The sequence below is a fragment of the Pseudophryne corroboree genome, chromosome 3 (genome assembly GCF_028390025.1).
Source record: "Pseudophryne corroboree isolate aPseCor3 chromosome 3, aPseCor3.hap2, whole genome shotgun sequence".
Taxonomy (NCBI): Eukaryota; Metazoa; Chordata; class Amphibia; order Anura; family Myobatrachidae; genus Pseudophryne; species Pseudophryne corroboree.
Genome location: NC_086446.1, coordinates 287,926,527 through 287,950,717, shown reverse-complemented (window position 1 = coordinate 287,950,717; position 24,191 = coordinate 287,926,527). Strand labels below are relative to the sequence as shown.

The 24,191-nt window shown below is 47.5% G+C and overlaps 1 protein-coding gene across 5 annotated transcripts in view; it reads left to right on the top strand.

Annotated features, from left to right (window-relative positions):
• The window catches only part of LOC135055338 (opioid growth factor receptor-like), a 74,017-nt gene that overhangs the window by 29,077 nt on the left and 20,749 nt on the right, over positions 1 to 24,191 (top strand). For all 5 annotated transcript variants that reach the window (XM_063959286.1, XM_063959285.1, XM_063959284.1 and 2 more), the window contains exons 3-5: positions 1,846 to 1,935; positions 11,022 to 11,076; positions 12,814 to 12,892. In XM_063959286.1, the coding sequence (XP_063815356.1) occupies positions 1,846 to 1,935; positions 11,022 to 11,076; positions 12,814 to 12,892 (224 nt within the window). The remainder of the gene's footprint in view (positions 1 to 1,845; positions 1,936 to 11,021; positions 11,077 to 12,813; positions 12,893 to 24,191) is intronic.

Genomic DNA, 24,191 nt, shown 5'->3' with positions numbered 1-24,191 from the left:
TATGCCAACTGTGAAGTTTGGTGGAGGAGTGATAATGGTATGGGGCTGTTTTTCAGGGTTTGGACTAGGCCCCTTATTTCCATTGAAGGGCAATCTTAATACTTCAGCATACCAAGACATTTTGGACAATGCTATGCTTCCAACTTTGTGGCAACAGTTTGGGGAAGGCCCTTTTCTATTACAACATGACTGTGCCCCAGTGCACAAAGCAAGGACTATAAAGACATGGTTTGATGAGATCAGTGTGGAAGACTTGACTGGCCTGCACAGAGCCCTGACCTCAATCCCACTGAGCACCTTTGGGATGAACTGGCATGGAGATTGCGAGCCAGGCCTACTCGTCCAACATCAGTGCCTTACCTCATAAATCTTGTGGAAAGCCTTCCAAGAAGAGTGGAAGCTGTTATAGCTGCAAACGGGAGACCAACTCCATATTAAAGTATATGTATTTGAAGGAATACATACTATTTACCGGTGGGCAGTGATGCCTGCTGTCAAAATCCCTACAGCGGCACCCCCCGCCCTCCCCCAGAATAACGGCAGCGGGGCAAGCGCTAAGAGTCCCCTTGCGGGCTCGCTGTGCTCACCACAGCTTCCATTCTCACTCTGTGGGTGTTGTGGACACACTTGAGTAGGAATAGGCCCTGTGTGCCAGGATTCCGGCTGTTAGTATTGTTGGCTGTCGGGACTCCGTCGTCGGTATCCTGACTGCCGGAGTCCCAACAGCCGGCAACTTGATTGCATTCCGTATTTGAATACAATGTCATTACAGTCCTTGTTGGTGTAATGGCCGGACGTCCAAATACTTTTGTCCATATAGTGTAATACAGGCCGATGGTCATGCATGTGTAGTATTCTTACCGGGTCCTATCCCAGAAGCAGAATGATAGCAGTAGCTATCACTTTGTTTTTAGCCCTTTACTAGACAGAACTTTTTTGGAAGATCTGTCCTGGCACCTCAACTTTGTTAATGTAAGCAAAAACATTAATTGGAGAGCAATTAGAACTGCACAACACCATTATTGATAAATAAACCTTATGCATCAAGCCATTTTTTACTTAAATCATGCGTATACTATTTTTTTCACGATTTTAACATGTATTTGATGTTATTGCTCACTATCAGGCCACATTATGGGGCTAATTCAGACCGGATTGATGCTGTGCGTTTTTGCACAGCTGGCGATCAGGTCTGAACTGCGCCAGTGCCCAGCGATTGGCATCTCAGCCCAGCGGTCGCCTCTGCCTGATTGACAGGCAGAGGTGTTCGCTGGGTGGGCCCGTTTTGGGGGTGCGGTCCGGGCAACGCAGGTGTGCCCGGACCCTGTGCGCGGGGGGGGGGCTGTGGCGGCTGCGTGGCATCACACGCATCAGCTGCGTGCCGGAGAGCGACGGGTAGCCCCCTGCCAGAGCGCAGGAGCTGCGCTGGTAGGGAGCTACTCTTCAGGTACAAAAGCATAGCCGCCGTGCGATGCTTTTGTACCTGTGCAGGGGAGGGAGAGCCAGACATGCGGGAAGGACTAGCCCTGTGCTGGGCGTCCCCCCACATGTCTGTGAAAGTGATCATAGATGTGCTAAGTTTAGCACTTCTACGATCAAGTCTCAATTACCCCCTATGTATTAAATAGTAATATTTGTCAAATGGAGAATCTTACTGCCAGTGAAGGTGATCGCTGGCTATAGCATTGTTATCACCTGGTAGTAACTCTTTTATGTATAGGTACAAGACTAAAAAAAATCCTTATCACCAGCAATAGGACTATTTCCCTTTTTATAAATCATCCTGAATGTGAGTTGTTTATATATTTGACGCAAGGAATTTATTGATTTCTGTCATACTTGTAGAAGAAAAATTCATGGAACAGAGCAGCGAGAGACATGCAGAATTACAGACATGGCTATGGAAATAAATTCATGCCTTCTGCAGGTGAACCGGTAAGTGTATGCAGCAGTTATTTACAGTGCATCCGGAAAGTATTCACAGTGCTTCACTTTTTCCACATTTTGTTATGTTACAGCCTTATTCCAAACTGGAATAAATTTATTTTTTCCCCTCAGAATTCTACACACAATGGGGGTAATTCCAAGTTGATCGGAGCAGGAAATTTTTTAGCAGTTGGGCAAAACCATGTGCACTGCAGGGAGGGCAGATATAACATGTGCAGAGAGAGTTAGATTTGGGTATGGTGAGTTCAATCTGCAATCTAAATTGCAGTGTAAAAATAAAGCAGCCAGTATTTACCCTGCACAGAAATAAAATAACCCACCCAAATCTAACTCTCTCTGCAAATGTTATATCTGCCCCCCCCTGCAGTGCACATGGTTTTGCCCAACTGCTAAAAAATATCCTGCTGCGATCAACTTGGAATTGCCCCCAATACCCCATAATGACAACGTGAAAAAAGTGTTTTTGAGATTTTTTGCAAATTTTATTAAAAATAAAAAACGAAGAAATCACATGTACATAAGTATTCACAACCTTTGCTCAATACTTTGTTGATACACATTTGGCAGCAATAACAGCTTCAAGTCTTTTTGAATATGATGCCACAAGCTTGGCACACCTATATTTGGCCAGTTTCGCCCATTCCTCTTTGCAGCACCTCTCAAGCTCCATCAGGTTGGATGGGAAGCATCGGTGCACAGCCATTTTCAGATCTCTTCAGAGATGTTCAATCGGATTCAAGTCTGGGCTCTGGCTGGGCCACTCAAGGACATTCACAGAGTTGTCCTGAACCCACTTCTTTGATATCTTAGCTGTGTGCTTAGGGTCATTGTCCTGCTGAAAGATGAACCATCAGCCTAGTCTGAGGTCAAGAGCACTCTGGAGCATGTTTTCATCCAGGATGTCTCTGTACATTGCTGCATTCGTCTTTCCCTCTATCCTTACTAGTCTCCCAGTTCCTGCTGCTGAAAAACATCCTCCCACCATGATGCTGCCACCACCATGCTTCACTGAAGGAATGGTATTGGCCTGGTGATGCGCGGTGCCTGGTATCCTCCAAACATGACGCTTGGCATTTACGCCAAAGAGTTCAATCTTTGTCTCATCAGACCAGAGAATTTTGATTCTCATGGTCGGAGAGTGCTTCAGGTGCATTTTGGCAAACTCCAGGCGGTCTGCCATGTGCTTTTTACTAAGGAGTGCCTTCCGTCTGGCCACTCTACCATACAGGCCTGATTGGTGGATTGCTGCAGAGATGGTTGTCCTTCTGGAAAGTTCTCCTCTGTCCATAGAGGAATGCTGTAGCTCTGACAGAGTGACCATTGGGTTCTTGGTCACCTCCCTGACTAGGGCCCTTTTCCGCCGATGACTCAGTTTAGAGAGCTGGCCAGCTCTAGCAAGAGCCCTGGTGGTTCCGAATTACTTCCATTTACAGATGATGGAGACCACTGTGCTCATTGGGACCTTCAAAGCAGCAGATATTTTTCTGTACCCTTCCCCAGATTTGTGTCTTGAGACAATCCTGTCTCGGAGGCCTACAGACAATTCCTTTGACTTCATGCTTGGTATGTGCTCAGACCATACTTGCCTACCAGACCCTCTCCATTAGGGAGAAAATGCTCTGTTCCTGGACTTTCCTGGTAATGTAGGATTGCCATCACCTGTGGTGAGCTAGTTAATTGATAAGAAAGGTGTTTCACCACAGGTGATGGCAATCCTACATTACCAGGAAAGTCCAGGAACAGAGCATTTTCTCCCTCATGGAGAGGGTCAGGTAGGCAAGTATGGCTCAGACATGCACTGTCAAGTGTGGGAACTTATATAGACAGTTGTGTGCCTTTCCAAATCATGTCCAATCAACTGATTTTACCACAGGTAGACTCCAATTAAGCTGTAGCAACATCTCAAGGATGATCAGTGGAAACAGGATGCACCTGAGCTCAATTCTGAGCTTCACGGCAAAGGCTGTGAATACTTATGTACATGTGAATTTGCAAAAATCTTAAAAAAACTTTTTTCACGTTGTCATTATGGGGTATTGTGTGTAGAATTTGGAGGGAAACAAATAATTTATTCCATTTTGGATTAAGGCTGTAACATAACAAAATGTGGAAAAAGTGAAGCGCTGTAAATACTTTCCGGATGCACTGTACTTTGGATGATTACTCTTTATTTCACAGAAAAATACAATCATCTTCTACTCAGTGGAGACAGAAATTTTGTTGACTGAACCAATATTAACTGCATCATGGGCCTGATTCATGTTTATAAGTGAATAAACAAAAACACATAACTTTGGGGGTAATTCCAAGTTGATCGCAGCAGGAATTTTTTTAGAAGTTGGTCAAAACCATGTGCACTGCAGGGGGGGCAGATATAACATTTGCAGAGAGAGTTAGATTTGGGTGTGGTGAGTTCAATCTGCAATCTAAATTGCAGTGTAAAAATAAAGCAGCCAGTAGTTACCCTGCACAGAAACAAAATAACCCACTCAAATCTAACTCTCTCTGCAAATGTTATATCTGCCCCCCCCCCTGCAGTGCACATGGTTTTTCCCAACTGCTAAAAAATTTCCTGCTGCGATCAACTTGGAATTACCCCCTTTGTATCTGGAACAAACCATGTTGCCATGCAAAGGATACATTTATATTTTTTCTGTGCAGGGTAAATACTGGCTTCTTTTGCATGTAGCCCACAAAATGTTAGACACCTTTATTTTTACACTGCAATATAGATTTCAGATTGAACACACATCACCCAAATCTAACTCTCTCTGCACATGTTACATCTTCTCCATCTGCAGTGCAACATGGTTTTGCCCAGTTGCTTGCTTTTTGGCTTTACTTACAAACAGGCCTCATTAGGGGAATCCAATTGCGGGTGTGGTTTTTCACGCAGCCACAGGGTTTTGGTATTCAAATGCAGGACAGAAAAGTGGACGTCTTTTTTCTCGTACCCCCAGAGCAAGTATGATTTTTCCTAAAATCTTTAATTGTAGGAAAAATCACTGGGACTTGCTCTGGAACCCTGTGAGGTCTGTGGAGCGTCTATGAGTGTGTGTTAGCATGTATATATGTGAGTGTGTGTATGTGTGAGCATGTGTGTGCGAGTGACCCCAGCGTATGTCATCCCCCAGTATATTTGTATGACCCCCTACCCCCGGAACAGTCCGCTGGGACAAGTACGTCTTTCAGCAGCCCTTGCACCTCCCTGCAGCCCGGAGCATCGCAGCTGCCCCCATGACTCCCAGAAGCCCCCTCCTCAGTCGGAAGATGGATGGGAGACCTCAGGACAGGTAAGTATAACTTTTTATTTTACACGTCGTGTGGTTCTCAGTGCTGAACGTCCTGCAACCACTTATTTCTCTAACGTCCTAGTTGATGCTGGGGACTCCGTAAGGACCATGGGGAATAGACGGGCTCCGCAGGAGACATGGGCACTTTAATAAAGAATTTGGATTTTGGTGTGCTCTGGCTCCTCCCTCTATGACCCTCCTCCAGACCTCAGTTTGAATCTGTGCCCGGACGAGCTGGGTGCTGTTTAGTGAGCTCTCCTGAGCTTGCTATAAGAAAGTATTTTGTTAGGTTTTTTTATTTTCAGGGAGCTCTGCTGGCAACAGACTCCCTGCATCGTGGGACTGAGGGGAGAGAAGCAGCCCTACTCTCTGCAGATAGGTCCTGCTTCTTAGGCTACTGGACACCATTAGCTCCAGAGGGATCGTACACAGGATCTCACCCTTTGTCGTCCGATCCCGGAGCCGCGCCGCCGTCCCCCTCGCAGAGCCGGAAGACAAAAGCCGGGTGAAAGAAGCAAGAAGACTTCGAAATCGGCGGCAGAAGACTCCAGTCTTCACTGAGGTAGCGCACAGCACTGCAGCTGTGCGCCATTGCTCCCACACTACACCCACATACTCCGGTCACTGTATGGGTGCAGGGCGCAGGAGGGGGGGGGGCCCTGGGCAGCAATTAGAACCTCTTGGCAAAAGTTGGACATATATACAGTTGGGCACTGTATATATGTATGAGCCCCCGCCATAATATTGTACATAAACGCGGGACAGAAGCCCGCCGCTGAGGGGGCGGGGCTTCTTCCTCAGCACTCACCAGCGCCATTTTTTTCTCCACAGCTCCGCTGAGAGGAAGCTCCCCAGGCTCTCCCCTGCAGATACACGGTAGAAGAGGGTAAAAAAAGAGAGGGGGGGGGGCACATGATTAGGCGCAAAAATCATTATTACAGCGACTACTGGGTTAACACTAAGTTACTGTGTGATTCCTGGGTTATATAGCGCTGGGGTGTGTGCTGGCATACTCTCTCTCTGTCTCTCCAAAGGGCCTTGTAGGGGAACTGTCTTCAAAAAGAGCATTCCCTGTGCGTGTGGTATGTCGGTACGCTTGTGATGACATGTTTGACGAGGAAGGCTATGTGGAAACAGAGCAGGAGCAAATGAATGTGGTGTCTCCGCCGACGGCGCCGACACCTGATTGGATGGATATGTGGAAGGTTTCAAATGATAATGTTAATTCCTTGCATAAAAGGTTGGATAAAGCTGAAACCTTAGGACAGTCAGGGTCTCAGCCCATGCCTGATCCTATGTCGCAGAGGCCGTCAGGGTCTCAGAAGCGCCCACTATCCCAAATTGTTGACACAGATACCGACATGGACTCTGACTCCAGTGTCGATTACAATGATGCAAAGTTACAGCCATAATTGGCTAAATCCATCCGTTATATGATTATAGCAATTAAGGATGTGTTGCACATCACAGAGGAAACCCCAGTCCCAGACAAGAGGGTTCATATGTATGGGGGAAAAAAGGCAGGTGGTGACCTTTCCCCCTTCACATGAGCTAAATGAGTTATGTGAAAAGGCTTGGGAATCTCCAGATAAAAAACTGCAGATTTCCAAACAGATGCTTATGGCGTATCCTTTCCCGCCAACGGACAGGTTACGCTGGGAATGCTCCCCTAGGGTGGACAAAGTTTTAACACGCTTATCCAAGAGGGTGGCCCTGCCGTCACAGGATACGGCCACCCTAAAAGATGCTGCGGATAGAAAGCAAGAGGGTACCCTGAAGTCCATTTATACACATTCAGGTACCTTACTAAGGCCGGCAATTGCGTCGGCCTGGGTGTGTAGCGCTGTAGCAGCATGAATGGATACCTTTTCTGAGGAACTCGATACCTTAGACAAGGATACTATATTAATGACCCTGGGGCATATAAAAGACGCTGTCCTATGTATGAGAGATGCTCAAAGAGACATTAGCCTACACAAAAAGGCAAGAAAGTCCGAGGTGCGTCCTTTCTTGCCAGAGGCAGGGGCAGAGGAAGTAAGCTGCACAACACAGCTAGTTCCCAGGAACAGAAGTCCTCCCCGGCTTCCACTAAATCCACCGCATGACGCTGGGGCTCCACAGGCGGAGCTAGTCCCGGTGGGGGCGCGTCTCCGAAATTTCAGCCACAAGTGGGTTCACTCCCAGGTGGATCCCTGGGCGATAGAGATTGTGTCTCAGGGATACAAGCTGGAATTCGAAGAGATGCCCCCTCACCGATACCTCAAATCGGCCCTGCCAGCTTCCCCCTTAGAGAGGGAAATAGTGTTAGCTGCAATTCACAAATTGTATCTTCAGCAGGTGGTGGTCAAAGGTTCCCCTCCTTCAGCAAGGAAAGGGTTATTATTCGACCATGTTTGTGGTACAGAAACCGGACGGTTCGGTCAGACCCATATTGAATTTAAAATCCCTGAACGTATACCTGAAAGGTTCAAGTTCAAGATGGAATCGCTCAGAGCGGTCACCGCAAGCCTGGAAGGGGGGGATTTTATGGTGTCTCTGGACATAAAGGATGCATACCTTCATGTCCCCATTTATCCACCTCATCAGGCGTACCTCAGATTTGTGGTACAGGATTGTCATTACCAATTTCAGACGTTGCCGTTTGGTCTCTCCACGGCACCGAGAATATTTACCAAGGTAATGGCGGAAATGATGGTACTCCTGCGGAAGCAAGGGGTCACAATTATCCCATACTTGGACGATCTCCTCATAATGGCGAGGTCCAGAGAGCAGTTGCTGATCAGCGTAGCACGCTCCCGGGAAGTGTTACAACAGCACGGCTGGATTCTAAATATTCCAAAGTTGCAGTTGATTCCTTTGACTCGTCTGCCTTTCCTGGGCATGATTCTGGACACAGACCAGAAGAGGGTTTATCTCCCGATGGAGAAGGCTCAGGAGCTCATGACACTGGTCAGAGACCTATTAAAACCAAAACAGGTGTCGGTGCATCACTGCACGCGAGTCCTGGGAAAGATGGTGGCATCATACGAGGCCATTCCCTTCGGCAGGTTCCATGCGAGGACCTTTCAATGGGATCTGTTGGACAAGTGGTCCGGATCACATCTTCAGATGCATCGGTTGATCACCCTATCCCCCAGGGCCAGGGTGTCTCTCCTGTGGTGGCTGCAGAGTGCTCACCTTCTCGAAGGTCACAGATTCGGCATTCAGGACTGGGTCCTGGTGACCACGGATACAAGCCTCCGAGGGTGGGGGGCAGTCACACAGGGAAGAAATTTCCAAGGGCTGTGGTCAAGTCAGGAGACTTGCCTTCACATCAACATCCTGGAACTAAGGGCCATATACAACGCCCTGCGTCAAGCAGAGTCCCTGCTTCGCGACCAACCGGTTCTGATTCAGTCAGACAACATCACCGCAGTGGCTCATGTAAACCGCCAAGGGGCACAAGGAGCAGGGTGGCGATGGTAGAAGCCACCAGAATTCTTCGCTGGGCGGAGAATCACGTAAGCGCACTGTCAGCAGTGTTCATTCCGGGAGTGGACAACTGGGAAGCAGACTTCCTCAGCAGGCACGACCTCCACCCGGGAGAGTGGGGACTTCATCAAGAAGTCTTCATGCAGATTGCAAGTCGGTGGGAACTGCCACAGGTGGACATGATGGCATCCCGCCTCAACAAAAAGCTACAGAGATATTGCGCCAGGTCAAGAGACCCTCAGGCGATAGCTGTGGACGCACTGGTGACACCATGGGTGTTCCAGTCGGTCTATGTATTTCCTCCTCTTCCTCTCATACATGGCCTCTGCCTCTAAGACAGGACTTGTTGCAACAGGGGCCCTGTTTGTTCCAAGACTTACCGTGGCTGCGTTTGATGGCATGGCGGTTGAACGCCGGATCCTAGCAGAAAAAGGCATTCCGGATGAAGTTATTCCTACGCTGATAAAGGCTAGGAAGGACGTGACGGCTCAACATTATCACCGTATATAGCAAACATATGTGGCTTGGTGTGAGGCCAGGAATGCCCCTACGGAGGAATTCCAGCTGGGCCGTTTCCTTCACTTCCTACAGTCGGGAGTGACTTTGGGCCTTAAATTGGGTTCCATTAAGGTTCAGATTTCGGCCTTATCCATTTTCTTTCAAAAAGAACTGGCTTCTCTGCCTGAAGTTCAGACGTTTGTAAAGGGAGTGCTGCATATTCAGCCCCCTTTTGTGCCTCCAGTGGCACCTTGGGATCTTAACGTGGTGTTGAGTTTCCTGAAATCACACTGGTTTGAACCACTCAAAACGGTGGAATTGAAATATCTCACGTGGAAGGTGGTCATGCTATTAGCCTTGGCTTCGGCTAGGCGTGTGTCAGAATTGGCGGCTTTGTCACATAAAAGCCCTTATCTGGTTTTCCATGCGGATAGAGCAGAATTGCGGACCCGCCCACAATTTCTGCCGAAAGTGGTTTCATCCTTTCATATAAACCAACCTATTGTGGTGCCTGTGGCTACTACTGACTTGGAGGATTCCGAGTCACTGGATGTGGTCAGGGCTTTGAAGGTTTATGTAGCCAGAACGGCTAAGGTCAGGAAAACAGAATCTTTGTTTATCCTGTATCCGCTTCCAACAAGCTTGGGGCGCCTGCTTCAAAGCAAACGATTGCTCGCTGGATCTGTAACACGATTCAGCAGGCTCATTCTGCGGCTGGGTTGCCGCTGCCTAAATCAGTTAAGGCCCATTCCACAAGGAAGGTGGGCTCTTCTTGGGCGGCTGCCCGAGGGGTCTCGGCATTACAGCTTTGCCGAGCGGCTACTTGGTCAGGTTCAAACACCTTTGCAAAGTTCTACAAGTTTGATACCCTGGCTGAGGAGGACCTTGTGTTTGCTCATTCGGTGCTGCAGAGTCATCCGCACTCTCCCGCCCGTTTGGGAGCTTTGGTATAATCCCCATGGTCCTTACGGAGTCCCCAGCATCCGCTAGGACGTTAGAGAAAATAAGATTTTACTTACCGGTAAATCTATTTCTCGTAGTCCGTAGTGGATGCTGGGCGCCCGTCCCAAGTGCGGACTTCTTCTGCAATGCTTGTATATAGTTATTGCTTAAATAAGGGTTATGTTATAGTTGCATCAGGGTTGATCTAATGCTCTGTTGTTGTTCATACTGTTAACTGGGTAAAGTTATCACAAGTTATACGGTGTGATTGGTGTGGCTGGTATGAGTCTTACCCTGGATTCCCAAAATCCTTTCCTTGTACTGTCAGCTCTTCCGGGCACAGTTTCTCTAACTGAGGTCTGGAGGAGGGTCATAGAGGGAGGAGCCAGAGCACACCAGAATCCGAATTATTTCTTAAAGTGCCCATGTCTACTGCGGAGCCCGTCTATTCCCCATGGTCCTTACGGAGTCCCCAGCATCCACTACGGACTACGAGAAATAGATTTACCGGTAAGTAAAATCTTATTTTTTATTGAATACCACGGGTATCAGGAGCGCGCAAATCCACGGTAATTTTAAATTTGGCACGAGGTAAACAAGGTTTTTTACCTCACTAAACTTTGCTCTCAATTGAATCTGCCCCTAAGTCTCAGTGTTATCCATAGTTCCTAAACTTCCTAGTAAATTGTGAAGCTGCAATCTCAGGTATTTTGCTTCAGCTCACATGTGCCACTGTGTATAGATGAAAGGTCCACTTGAAGGAGGATGTAAGATTATTACTTTCTTAATCTTTTTACCTGAACCATTGTTTATTTTATAATAGAATATGTATATCGTTTACAAATGTCTCTTGATGTCTTTTCTCCATAGGATTACATGCCAAACCTGGAGTTCTACCAGAACAAGATAGAATTTAAGCCAAATGGTCAGTTATAATGAAAATTGATCGCCTTCACAATGTTTCTTGTATCTCCTTATGGGGGTCATTCCGAGTTGATCGCTAGCTGAAAATGTTCGCTGCGCAGCCATGATGCAAAAAAATGGCACTTTTGCGCATGCGTATGCGGCGCAATGCGCATGCGTATGCGGCGCAATGCGCACGCGCGACGTACTTTCACAACGTCCGATGTAGTTTCACACAAGCGCTGAGTAGGTCTGAAGCTACTCTGAAACTGCACAAAATTATTTTGTAGCCGCTCTGCGATCCTTTCGTTTGCACTTCTGCTAAGCTAACATACACTCCCAGTGGGAGGCGGCATAGCGTTTGCACGGCTGCTAAAAACAGCTAGCGAATGATCAACTCGGAATGACTCCCAATGTACTCACATATCTGAGATAGCATTTACACTGCTCTGTTTACTGGTCACTCACTACAGGAGTGAGAGGTGACTGGCATAGAGAGAGGAGAAAGTAGAGGACAGGAAGAATATATATTCCTTTTCTCCTGCCTCTACCTCTTTCATGCAATCAGCCTCTGCACAGGATGTGACCCTTTTGAGTAACCAGTAGGTGGTAGCATTCAGGAGTTGTCCTATACTCTCAATGGAATTCAATTTTCTTCCTCCGAAAGAGGGGCTGTAGTCAAAATGTCGACAATGAAAATCTAGACAAAAAGTCAACATCAAAAGGTTGACAGTCAAAATGTTGATGACCAAAAGGTCAACCATTAAAACGTAGACACAGTAAAAATGTTGACAGTGTCAAAATAAATAGCGACAGTCATAATGACGACAAACAAAGCGTAGGTAGTCATAAAGTTGACATAGCTAAGTTATAATTGACAAATGTGCAAGACATTCTCCCACTGTGAGTGTCTAAATTATGATGTCTTGTAAACTGGATTTACACCTTTTTCTGCGCAGTCCAGATTCTCCTTGCAGCCTTAGTGCGTCTGGGAAACGAGTACAGTGTTTCCTTGGAAATGGATACTAAACAATGAAAAATAGACACACTAATTGGCGCTGGGAATAATTCTTAGATGCCTCTCACTAGTTTTTAATTAAAATGAATTTTATTTTTTTGACATCATATTTAAAATCCACACTATGTGCACACTGTGAAACAATGACAATAAAAAATATATAAAAAAATTTATACTGATACACAAAATTCAATGTGTGTCTGATGAAATACAACTTGCTGGTACTGATCTTTAAATGGGAATATCACTGAGTCTCACCATGCCTTGTTGCTGCGGTAGGCTGGCTGTTCGTAACAGATCTGGTCCCGGGCTGGAAAGCTCGGCACCACCGCAGAAAACTTTTCCAGGCTGTCCAGGCAAAACTCCTTCCCCTTTCTTTCCAGGCAAGTTGAAGCACAATGTCCAAGCAACGCGTTTCGGTGATTAACACCTTTTTCAAGTTTGGATACTGTGCTCCTTCCTCTTCCGCCTTTTATACCTTATTGATTGGAACTTAATTACAAAAAATTACGTATTTCCCGCCGTAATTATGATGTCTATATTTGCAATGTCTTAATAATATACTACACTGTTAGGTAAAAGCTTTTCTGGGTGCACTTCCACCAGTTTAAGTAAAACATTCAAATTAGTATTTCCAGTACTGTGTATTGCTAATGAAATACTGAAATCAGGCGGTCTCTATTTCTTAAGGCATCATGTTTATGGTAAAAAAATATGACCAGTTCTCTTTATGTAATATAGGACTTAAAATAGAAAAGCTGCTTGATTACTGGAAAGAAGACTATAACACACTGGAGTCCAATCATTCCTACATCCAGTGGTGAGTAAAGAAGGTTTACAAATGGGCATTTGTTCAGGTTTAGGGGAGGTGACATAAATGAAATGCATACGTTTGACACAGGACTGGTTCTAGACCTTGTGGAGCTCAGAGCGAAAGTTTCCTTACCACCCCCCACCCACCCACCCACCTACCTCTCCTAATATTAATAATAGGGACAGTGCATGCCGAAGGCTAGTGCCAAAAAAATAGGTGCATAGCTTCATGGGGAAGGGACACGGTCACAGAATAGTATCAATTCAAATGGAGACTCTGCCTAAATGCCTAAAAATAAATGCCTCTGGGACATTGGGGGTCATTCCGAGTCGTTCGCTCGGTAATTTTCTTCGCATCGCAGCGGTTTTCTGCTTAGTACGCATGCGCAATGTTCGCACTGCGACTGCGCCAAGTATTTTTGCTATGAAGATAGTTTTTTTACTCACGGCTTTTTCTTCGCTCCGGCGATCGTAATGTGATTGACAGGAAATGGGTGTTACTGGGCGGAATCACGGCATTTTATGGGCGTGTGGTTAAAAACGCTACCGTTTCCGGAAAAAACGCGTGAGTGGCAGGAGAAACGGGGGAGTGTCTGGGCGAACGCTGGGTGTGTTTGTGACGTCAAACCAGGAACGACAAGCACTGAACTGATCGCAGATGCCGAGTAAGTCTGAAGCTACTCTGAAACTGCTAAGTAGTTTGTAATCGCAATATTGCGAATACATCGTTCGCAATTTTAAGAAGCTAAGATTCACTCCCAGTAGGCGGAGGCTTAGCGTGTGTAACTCTGCTAAAATCGCCTTGCGAGCGAACAACTCGGAATGAGGGCCATTATCCCCTAGTCCTTTGCATTAGGACTAAATGCATCAGGAGTTACCCTGGACCCTCTTTTGATGGACAGATAAGCTTTTATATCAATTGTTTCTTGTACGTGTGATACCTGCTAGTTTTAAACCGTGGGTTTAATTTATGTACTAAAGTAAATGTGAAGGGAGATATCCTGGACCCTACTTTTATGGACAGATAAGCTTCTATATCATTTGTTTCTTGTTTAAACGGTACACACTATTGGTTGTATCTTTTTCTCTTTTGCATACCACTGTGGTGATATTGGTCTGAGGACCGAAGATTCCTATCTGAGAAAAGTGTTTGTCCCATTTTTTTCACTAAATTTCATTCTATGTCCCCACCATCATTTTCTGGGCATTATTAGGCGCTGATTACTTCTATTTTTTACACATTCTAATCGCCATAATTTATCAACTGCCACCCATGTTTGTGAGGAATGCATGTGAAAATATTTTAATTATAAGAAAATATTTTAATATTTTACTACAGATTATATTTGATCCACATGAGCGCACACTTATACATTTTGACGATATAGATTATATATATATATATATATATATATATATAATCACAGCGCGGTCCTAGACCAGCGGTATATATCAGAATACTCGTACAATATATCCTGTAATAGGTACACTCTTTCTTAACTAACGCTGTCTGTAGAAAGACATGTAGAATACTCAAGTGTTTGTAAAGTCACAGCGCTGTATGCAGGTGGCTTTACAAGGAAGACCTTGCCCTGCAGTCCCGGAGACCAGCCGCAGCTATGCTTAGAAGATGGCACCCAGCGTCTCAGTGAGGAAGAGTGTGAGGCAGCTCCAGGGTGGGAAAATCTGCAGTATATGGTGCCCTGGGCCGGGGGAGGGGTTAAAGGTCAAGCGCCACCTCCCCTATGCTGGACTTCCACCCCGGGTACTGTGAGTCTTATTAAATGGGGTGTTAGTACACCCGACCTGTGCTCAATACACCCTGGTGATCTAGTGTGGTCCCTGCTCGGTGACTGTCCACGCCAGCGCCGCGACCAGTCTCCCTAGGTCACAGATGGAACGTGATTTAATGGCAGGTCTCGCCTGGGGGACCCTCTTACCTCCTCCCCATAGCAGCCACGCAAACCAAGAGAGCGTCTACGACCGTGTGCCTAAAGCCGGAGCATCTGTGCCGCAAGTACTCGGGAACAGGCCGCGGGAGTATGCAACGCGGCTTTGGAGGTGATGGAACCGCAGCACTGAATGGCACACTGACATAACAGCGCTGCGGCACTTGAAGTCTTCTTAGAAAGCTTTTCAGGGCTGCCCAGTGGAGCCCCCTTGTTAAATGACCTGCTGCTGCAGGCACCAACTCAAAACTGAGCTTACAGTGCCTGGAGGCGGGGTTATAGAGGAGGCCCAAATGCATCCTGGGACAGCCTAAAGCTTTAGCCTGTTGGTGCCTCTGGATCAAGATCCACTCTACACCCCAATGTTTCCCTTTGGAACACAATGTACCCTGCTGCAGAAAAGGGTGTGGTCTCATTGGGAGGTGGTGTGGCCTCACAGGCTGACCCCTTTTTTTGTCACGCCGGGTGCGTGGGAGGTGCGGGCTTTACCTGGTGATGGTGTAGGCTGCAGTGTTGGCTCGTACACTTTGGCAGGAGTCGAGTGCTGCACATAGTGTTACAGTGCAGAACCCAGCTCTTGTCACTGAGCAGGAGCGGGCATTTTGGTGTCACTCGTCGGCGGGTGACACCTGGGTGCAGGCCAGACCCCCTTCACCCTCCTTGTGACGTCACTGCAGTAGAGACCCTTATACAAGTTATGCCACACAGTAGAGCTCCTTATACATGTTACACCACAATAGAGACCCTTTTACACATTATGCCATGGTAGAGCCCTTTATACACGTTGCACCATGGTAGAGCCTCTTATATACATTACATCACAGTAGAGCCGCTTATACACGTTACACCACAGTAGAACACTTATAAATGTTACACCACAGTAGAGCCACTTATACACATTACACCACATTAGAGCCCGTTATACATGTTACACCACAGTAGAGCCGCTTATATGCACACAGATTTCTTAGAGACCAGGGGCACACTGACACACACAGGTTGCACAGGGATCAGGTGCACACTGAAACACAGATTGCTGAGTGATGGTACTATCCCTAACTGACCCTACTTGTTCTTCTGTCCTCCCTAGTGTGATGGAGGTGTTCCACTCTGTCTGTATTTCCTACGGTATGGGTGGGTGCGCAGCACTCCATACAGGTGTGGTAGAGGCAGTGGGTACATGGACGGAGCGGATACTTTCGGCCGCAGCGGTTCCCAATACATCACTTCCACCTAATGGGCAGAAGTAGTAACTGCCTTAGGTGGCAATGCAGCACCCAGTAGTAGCGACTGATAGCGGCTGTTAGAGGCGAGCAAGAGTGGGCGGGTACCATCAAATTAGATGGCGTCAGCAGGGAGACTGTGGACACGTCCTCAGGTCACAGTGACCCGGGCAACCACACTGCTTGCCTTTCCCCTAGACCAGTGACGTGCGGTGGGGTGAGGCAAATCCTTTCCTGCAATACTAACGTTTAAACTAGAAGTTTGACTATATAAAGTATATGACATATACAAAGAATATATTATAAATATCTTCTTTTTATTATTGCAATGATTTTTGTAGTGCCTCATCTGCTTATCTTTTCCGCACATCTCTGATCAAAACTCGCCAAATTTCCAGCAGTATAGTATATACTGCTGCACCTGTGTATAATGCCCACATGAACCCTTTGGCTCATAAATTGTGTGTCAATCTGGCTCTGGTACTAGCCAGTGCCTCCTGAGCCATTTACCTCACCGCACGTCCCTGCCCTAGACCCGTCATGTTTTGACACACCAATCTTCCAGCATAAGGGTATATTCAATTGCGGTCGAAAAATGGGGCATTTTCGACAAAAAAAAACATGTCGAATTGGATTCGACAATGCAATACAGTACTTTTCGTCAAAATACCTGCCGTTTCAGATTCGACTTTTTGCAAATCGACATTTTCAAAATTCGACATGTCTGCAATGGTCAAAATGCGGCTTTCCGACAAAAGTATATTCAATTGAAGATTGTCGATTCGACAACAGTGCTTTTCGACAGTAATTTCGTCAATTTCATTCCGCCTCACTTTGCTGGCGGAATCTAATAAAAAAATTTAAAAACATGTTCTTTTTTAGGGGTTTTTTATTGCTAATAGCATATCTATTTTTATTAGAAGGGATTATGTACTTGGATTGTCTATTTTTGACTCACAAGTATTTTTTAATAGATTTTTAAAAAGAATATTTTTTTCTTCACTCTGCTGAGGGGAATGTACCCATGCTTCAACAGTTTTACCCAGGATACACTTCTGCAAAACCACTCCAGTATTGGACCAGTTTACCCCACTCCACCATGGATGTCCTACTTGTGATGTGGACCTGAACCACCGCCATGTTAGAGTCACTCTTTCAGGTGAGATGTATTGGCCAAAACTCCATCTTGTCTGAGTAACCTGTGTATTTGCGCAGTGTTGCTGGGACCTTTTGTTCTCTTCTATTCTCTTCCACAGGTCTTGCGGAGTATCCTTCAAGGTGCAGGAACCAGCGTGGATGAAGGGACCGGACAGTTCGCCTGCTGTACCATGGGCGACCTACTTGTGATGTGGACCTGGACCTCCGCCATGTAGCAGACACCCCCCCCTCAGTTGAGATATATTGCCCAAAACTCCCTCTTGTCCAAGTAACCCAGACATGTCCCAACTGCGGCACTCCGGCATTTGCAAAACTGCATATCCAATCATGCCCTGACACAGCAATGCTTACGCTGTGTCAGGGCATGCTTGGATGTGTAGTTTCTCAAGTGCCGGAGGGTTGCATTTGGGACAAAGGCCAATGTAAGCTGCATGTGTTCAAGTGTTGCTTGTACCTTGTCTTTGGATGACACCATACTATTCTCTTCCACAGGTCTTGCGGAGTATCCTTCAAGGTGCAGGAACCAGCGTGGATGAAGGGACCGGACAGTTCCCCTGCTGTACCATGGGCAACCTACTTGTGATCTGGACCTCCGCCATGTAGCAGACACCCCCCCCCCCCCCCCCCCCCTCAGGTGAGATGTATTGCCCAAAACTCCCTCTTGTCCAAGTAACCCAGGCATGTCCCAACTGCGGCCCTCCAGCATTTGCAAAACTGCATATCCAATCATGCCCTGACACAGCATGCTTACGCTGTGTCAGGGCATGCTTGGATGTGTAGTTTCTCAAGTGCCGGAGGGTTGCATTTGTGACAAAGGCCAATGTAACCTGCTTGTGTTCAAGTGTTACTTGTACCTTGTCTTTGGATGACACCAGACTATTCTCTTCCACAGGTCTTGCGGAGTATCCTTCCCAAGGTGCAGGAACCAGCGTGGATGTCAAGGGACAAGACAGTTCCCCTGCTGTACCATGGGCAACCTACCACAATACCACTGCATCTCTGAAATGCCCTTTTTTACATTTTATTAACTAATAATTTAAAGAGAAACCACACAAAACTTCTCATTTTAAAAATTTATTGAAGAATTAAAATTGTATTTTTTTTTATTAAAAAAATAAAATGTAATAAAAACAAAAAAGTAGTGTGTGTTCTTCTTTACATTCTTTTCTTGTGTAGAGATCTGTGGAAAAAAAAAGAAATTCCATATTAAGTAAAGACACTAATGATGTCATGTTCATTCCTTTCCCAAGAACATTTGTGGAACCACACAGCCCAGCATGACCCATTTCTGGTCTGTGTTGTTCCCCAAGTGCAGGCGGTCCAAAGTGGCAGAGTGGTGTCAGTGGTCAGCACTTTGTCACGCCTGCACTTGTGGAACCACACAGCCCAGCATGACCCATTGCTGGACTGTGTTGTTCCCCAAGTGCAGGCGGTCCAAAGTGGCAGAGTGGTGTCAGTGGTCAGCACTTTGACACGCCTGCACTTGTGGAACCACACAGCCCAGCATGACCCATTGCTGGACTGTGTTGTTCCCCAAGTGCAGGCGGTCCAAAATGGCAGAGTGGTGTCAGTGGTCAGCACTTTGTCACGCCTGCACTTGTGGAACCACACAGCCCAGCATGACCCATTTCTGGTCTGTGTTGTTCCCCAAGTGCAGGCGGTCCAAAGTGGCAGAGTGGTGTCAGTGGTCAGCACTTTGACACGCCTGCACTTGTGGAACCACACAGCCCAGCATGACCCATTTCTGGTCTGTGTTGTTCCCCAAGTGCAGGCGGTCCAAAGTGGCAGAGTGGTGTCAGTGGTCAGCACTTTGACACGCCTGCACTTGTGGAACCACACAGCCCAGCATGACCCATTGCTGGACTGTGTTGTTCCCCAAGTGCAGGCGGTCCAAAATGGCAGAGTGGTGTCAGTGGTCAGCACTTTGTCACGCCTGCACTTGTGGAACCACACAGCCCAGCATGACCCATTTCTGGTCTGTGTTGTTCCCCAAGTGCAGGCGGTCCAAAGTGGCAGAGTGGTGTCAGTGGTCAGCACTTTGACACGCCTGCACTTGTGGAACCACACAGCCCAGCATGACCCATTGTTGGACTGTGTTGTTCCCCAAGTGCAGGCGGTCCAAAGTGGCAGAGTGGTGTCAGTGGTCATCACTTTGACACGCCTGCACTTGTGGAACCACACAGCCCAGCATGACCCATTGCTGGACTGTGTTGTTTCCCCAAGTGCAGGCGGTCCAAAGTGGCAGAGTGGTGTCAGTGGTCAGCACTTTGACACGCCTGCACTTGTGGAACCACACAGCATGACCCATTGCTGGACTGTGTTGTTCCCCAAGTGCAGGCGGTCCAAAGTGGCAGAGTGGTGTCAGTGGTCAGCACTTTGACACGCCTGCACTTGTGGAACCACACAGCCCAGCATGACCCATTGCTGGACTGTGTTGTTCCCCAAGTGCAGGCGGTCCAAAGTGGCAGAGTGGTGTCAGTGGTCAGCACTTTGACACGCCTGCACTTGTGGAACCACGCAGCCCAGCATGACCCATTGCTGGACTGTGTTGTTCCCCAAGTGCAGGCGGTCCAAAGTGGCTGAGTGGTGTCAGTGGTCAGCACTTTGACACGCCTGCACTTGTGGAACCACACAGCCCAGCATGACCCATTGCTGGACTGTATTGTTACCCAAGGGCAGGCGGTCCAAAGTTTCTTGAATATATACATTGAAACATGGCTTTACTCACCTTGGTACGCACAACACGAACTACGCCGTCCACTTCAATTTTCCACCCAATCCTATGAAGAAGCCAAAAATAAACACTAGTGAATAGTAAATTCACACAACAGTGAAAGCCTATTTTACACCAATTAAAAAAAACAAAGTGGCATCAGAATTGCTCTTTGGCCCATCATACATGTAACCACAAGGAGCTTTCATCAGTCACCACACGCGCCCGCATACATGCCCGCGCATGTATGCCTAGACATAAAGCTCCTTGGTAGTATCCGGTCGGGGGTGGGGGAGCCCAACACACATATAAAACAATATAAAGGAAAAAAAAAAACTAATGGGAGGGGGAGAAAGGGAAACATGAAAAACATGAGTAAATAATAAAACCATACGACCGGGCTTATGGTGGTTGTTGGCCATCCGGATCCTCTTCTTCCTCTTGATGTGGCGTCGATGCCCTGGGCGGCTGTGGGGTGTGTTGAATTGGCCTCGGTGGCCGTGCTGGTGTAGACGTGGCGGCCGGTGGTGGAGGCATCTGGTAGGGGTGGTACATCCCTGTATATCCTTGGTACAGCTGTGACCGGCCATACCAGGATCGTGGTGGAGCAAGGGCAGGAGGCGTCAGTGCGGCTTGTGGTGGCGGATGTGGTGGTTCACCAGCGTGTTGTTGAGCTGGCTCTGGGAGCTTATCATAGATCATCTGTAGCGTTGTTGCGATGATCTGGTGGCTGGATGCGGAATGTCGTTGGCTCTCCGACATGTTGTCAACGCTGTGTGCCAGGCATGATGTGTTATCCACCAGCCGGTTGATGGATGTGGCCAGAACGTGAAGGATGTCCATAGTCTCCCTGTGATCTTCTCGTCTGGTCTTTTGCATTTCTGCCATGCTGTCGGCAAGAGCCTTTTGCATGTCAACCAAACCGTTTGCCATCTTATCCATTGTCTTATCAATGGCGTCCAGTCTGGTTCCAACGACAACCCGAAAACTATCCTGGCTGACATTCATCTCTGCTGCCAGGGTGTTTACCCTCTGAATATTTCAGGGATCCTGCCCTTGCTGTACGTCTGCCACCAATTGCATTTGTGAAGCTGAAAAGAAAATTAGAATTTAGTATACACATTCATACATTTGTTTGAAGGTTCACAATTTGATAAATACTCACACAGGGATGTAGAAGCAGCGGACTGCTGCACTTCCACCTCGTCGTCCGACGAATCCTGTAGGAGATCCGGCCTGAAGAAAGGGACCAATCACTGACGCAAGTCCGCTGCTGGTCCGTGGCACCTCTGTTTGCAAAAGAAAAAAAAAGAAATAAAGTTAATAAACTATACAAAAATGCCCCCCCCCCCTAAAAAAAAAATAAAAAAATAAAAACCTTCTCCATCCGGTGGTGCCGCTGCTCCAGGAGCTTCACTTGTCCTCAATTCTGGAGACTTTTCAAGGGTATGGCTGGATACGTCTGCACGGCTGTCTTCAAACCCAGGAAAAGTCTCGTCCGTTAACCCTGTAGACTCAAACAGTTCGGGTGATGTGTCTTGTTGAGGCTCTTCGGTCACAGTCCCAGAGCTCCTGGAGAGATGACGAGCTGGTGATGGCCTGCGCGCAGGAGCTGTAGTTTGGCGCCCAACTGGTGGTGTGGTCGCCGACTGTGTCTGGCGCGCAGGTGACGTTCTGCGCGCTGATGATTGGCGCGCAGGTGATGGTCTGTGCGCTGACGATGTCTGGTGCGCAGGTGACTTTCTGCGCGCTGACGATGTGTGGCGCGCAGGTGATAGTCTGCGCGCTCCTGATGCTTGCTGCGCAGGTGATGGTCCGTGCGCTGCTGCCGATGCCTGCTGCGCAGGTGATGGTCCGCGCGCTGGCGGTGTCCTGCGCGCAGGTGATGTCCTCTGGGCAGGCGTGTCTGGGGAAAAAGAACAAACACATTAGCAAATAAAAAAGATTTAGTACAGCTCATCTGAATGTATTCTTACCATCAGGCCTCCTTTTGGACTGCTTGTCTCCCGCCGTCTTCTGGGCGGTTCTTCCTCCTCGGGAAAGCCAGCAGGACGGCTAGAGTCCACACCTCCGCGAACTCCTTGGACCATAACAGGGTTCATGCGCCTTCTAATAACGTTCTCCCAGGGTAGCCACTTCAGATTGAGAGCCGGACCACCTCCCGTAGCTGTCTCATGTCGGCGCTGAATACCCATCTTCTTGGTCTGTCTGCGGCAATCACTGTACCGCTTCATGCAGTTTCTGGTGCTCCGGCGGTTTCCAGATACTGCAGTGACTTGTCTCGCGATGGCATCCCAGATGTTTCGCTTGGTCTTAGCTGCTGTGGTCTGTGCCCTTGGTCCATACAGAACCTCGTAGGACCTGTCGACGCCATCCACTAGGGCACAGTTTTCCGCCTCAGTGTATTTGGGTCCACGCGGCTTCTTCTGTCCTGCGTCTTCACCAGAGGCTTCCTCCTCCGACTGATCCTCCGGCTGGCTTCTTGCCTTTAGGGATAAAAAAAACCATGCATTTAATAAGATCGGTATGTACCTGTGAGTGTGTCAGTATCCCTGGCAGTGCGCAAAGATACCTGTAGGTGTGCATGGCAGTGCGCAAACTAGGGTGTGTCAAGTTGGATGCTATTGTGTCTGCAGGTGTTGTCAGTATTTACCTGTCTAGGCCTTTTCTTTTTTTGCTTCTGTCTTTGGTCCCTTGACGACCGCGGCTGGTCACTGCATGCCTGGTCGGTCGTATCCTCCTCCTGGGTCGGCTCCCACTCCTCATTGCTGTGCAGGGAAAATGCTTCTGAGGGGTGGGGGGAAGGGGGGGATCGGGGCCGCTTGTCCCTGGACATCTCTGTTGTAAAAAGGAAAAAAAATATTTCTACAAATTTCACACACATTACATAATTACATGCAACCACACCTCATGCTGTTAGGACCCCAGTGCTCAAGCAGGACCAAACACACCCAAAAAAAAATGAAAAATTGAAAAAAACCTCAGCCAAACAAGCCAAAACCCCCATACAAGCATCCCTGCATATGCTGGAGGTCAACCAGTGCTAAAAAAGGAGCAAAAAAACATGTTTTGGAAACAAACTACAGCACGTTGGCCACATGGCAGATACAGACACAGTCAAAGTCAGCCCAAACAAGCCCAAAATTACCTCCAGCATGTGCAGGGATGCACCAGTGCTAAAATAGGAGCAAAAAAACATGTTTTGGGAACAAACAACGACACATGTCGGCCACATGGCAGATACCGACACACTCTAAAATCACCCCAAAACAAGCCAAAAAGCATCCCTGCACATGCTGGAGGTCAACCAGTGCTAAAGTAGGAGCAAAAAACATGTTTTGGAATGTTCAGGGATGCACCAGTGCTAAAATAGGATCCAAAAAACATGTTTTGGAAACAAACGACATCACCTGTCGACCACATGGTGGATACCGACACGTTCTAAAATCATCCCAAACAAGCCAAAAATCATTCCTGCACATGCTGGAGGTACACCAATGCAAAAGCATGACCCAAAAAACATTTCATGAAAAAAAAAACGTGAAAAACTACCCCCAAACACAAAACTCCAAAAAAAACATGCAGCAATACAAGCAGGAGCTATATACACATACCTGCACACATATACATACCCCAAACACCCCAAAGCAACGCCACATGTACACCTCATGGAACACCCCCCCCCCCCCCCCCCCCACTACACAAACACATACATGCAACGCCAGACCACATGTGGTACTTACCTACAAATGTAGAGATCACTCCAAAAACGACTCTCCTCCGGGGTAACAGGTATCCTCCTGTCCGTCCTGGATTAAAGCCTACTGGGTGTCCAAACGATACCACATCAAACAACCAATTTGCTAGCTCTGCAGCACCTCCACTCCACTCTGCAGGTTCACAAAATGGCTGCTGAGCACGCAGCAAACAAGCCCTATAAAGGGCTCCAAACAGCGGGAAGTCGAATCCAGGACGCCCACTACTCGACGATTGGTCCGTTGTTCGACAAGGGGAGTGTCGAATGCGTTTTGTATTGAATATGTCTAATTCATGGTCCCGGGTGGAGGGTTTCGGCTGTCGAGTACAGTCGAATCCTCAAACGGTCGAAAAAAAGACGCAATTCGTCCAGAATTGCATATACCCCATAAATGTATAAACAGCCACACATCACTACTCTGTGCTGTTGGATTAACCTGCTCTTTCCACTATGTGGGTGGAAATACCCTGTACTATGTGAACATTCCGATAATCTGATCAAATTAT